The sequence below is a fragment of the Penaeus monodon genome, chromosome 21, assembly GCF_015228065.2.
Source record: "Penaeus monodon isolate SGIC_2016 chromosome 21, NSTDA_Pmon_1, whole genome shotgun sequence".
Lineage (NCBI taxonomy): Eukaryota > Metazoa > Arthropoda > Malacostraca > Decapoda > Penaeidae > Penaeus > Penaeus monodon.
Window position 1 is genome coordinate 2,878,315 of NC_051406.1, and position 412 is coordinate 2,878,726.

A 412-nucleotide genomic window follows, 5' to 3' on the forward strand; every position below is an offset into this window, starting at 1 on the left:
TTGATTTTCTTTTATTACATCTTTGTTCGTCACATCAGATCACCCACCAATAAAACACATTTCATTCAGGTTCAAAGGGTAAGGATGATGACGTAGACCACCCTGATAGTCCCAGTCACGGAGGAGAGAGCGAGTTTGTCTCAGACTCCTTCCAGCCATCTTCGAAGGATCTGGAGGAGGTCAAGCGAGGGATTTCCAACCTTACCAAACCCTCCGGTGAGTCGAAAGAAGTTGCTGAAGGGAAGAGGTTATAGATGAGCCAGAAAAATATATAATTTTTTATTTGTTTTCATTGATTTGTTGATTTGTTGATTTGTTTTTGTTGGTTTATTATTTTACAGACAGAAGGGTTATTAAAGAAATGACAATGCACACTTTCTTTATCTTTGTTTGATTTAGATCCTATTATAAT

At 37.4% G+C, this 412-nt stretch overlaps 1 protein-coding gene across 1 annotated transcript in view; it reads left to right on the forward strand.

Annotated features, from left to right (window-relative positions):
* LOC119586104 (synapse-associated protein 1-like) overlaps positions 1-412 on the forward strand; it is a gene marked incomplete at its 5' end in the record, with an annotated part of 123,898 nt that overhangs the window by 113,887 nt on the left and 9,599 nt on the right. Inside the window, 1 exon segment of the mRNA XM_037934796.1 lies at positions 70-216. Within this exon segment, the coding sequence (XP_037790724.1) occupies positions 70-216 (147 nt within the window).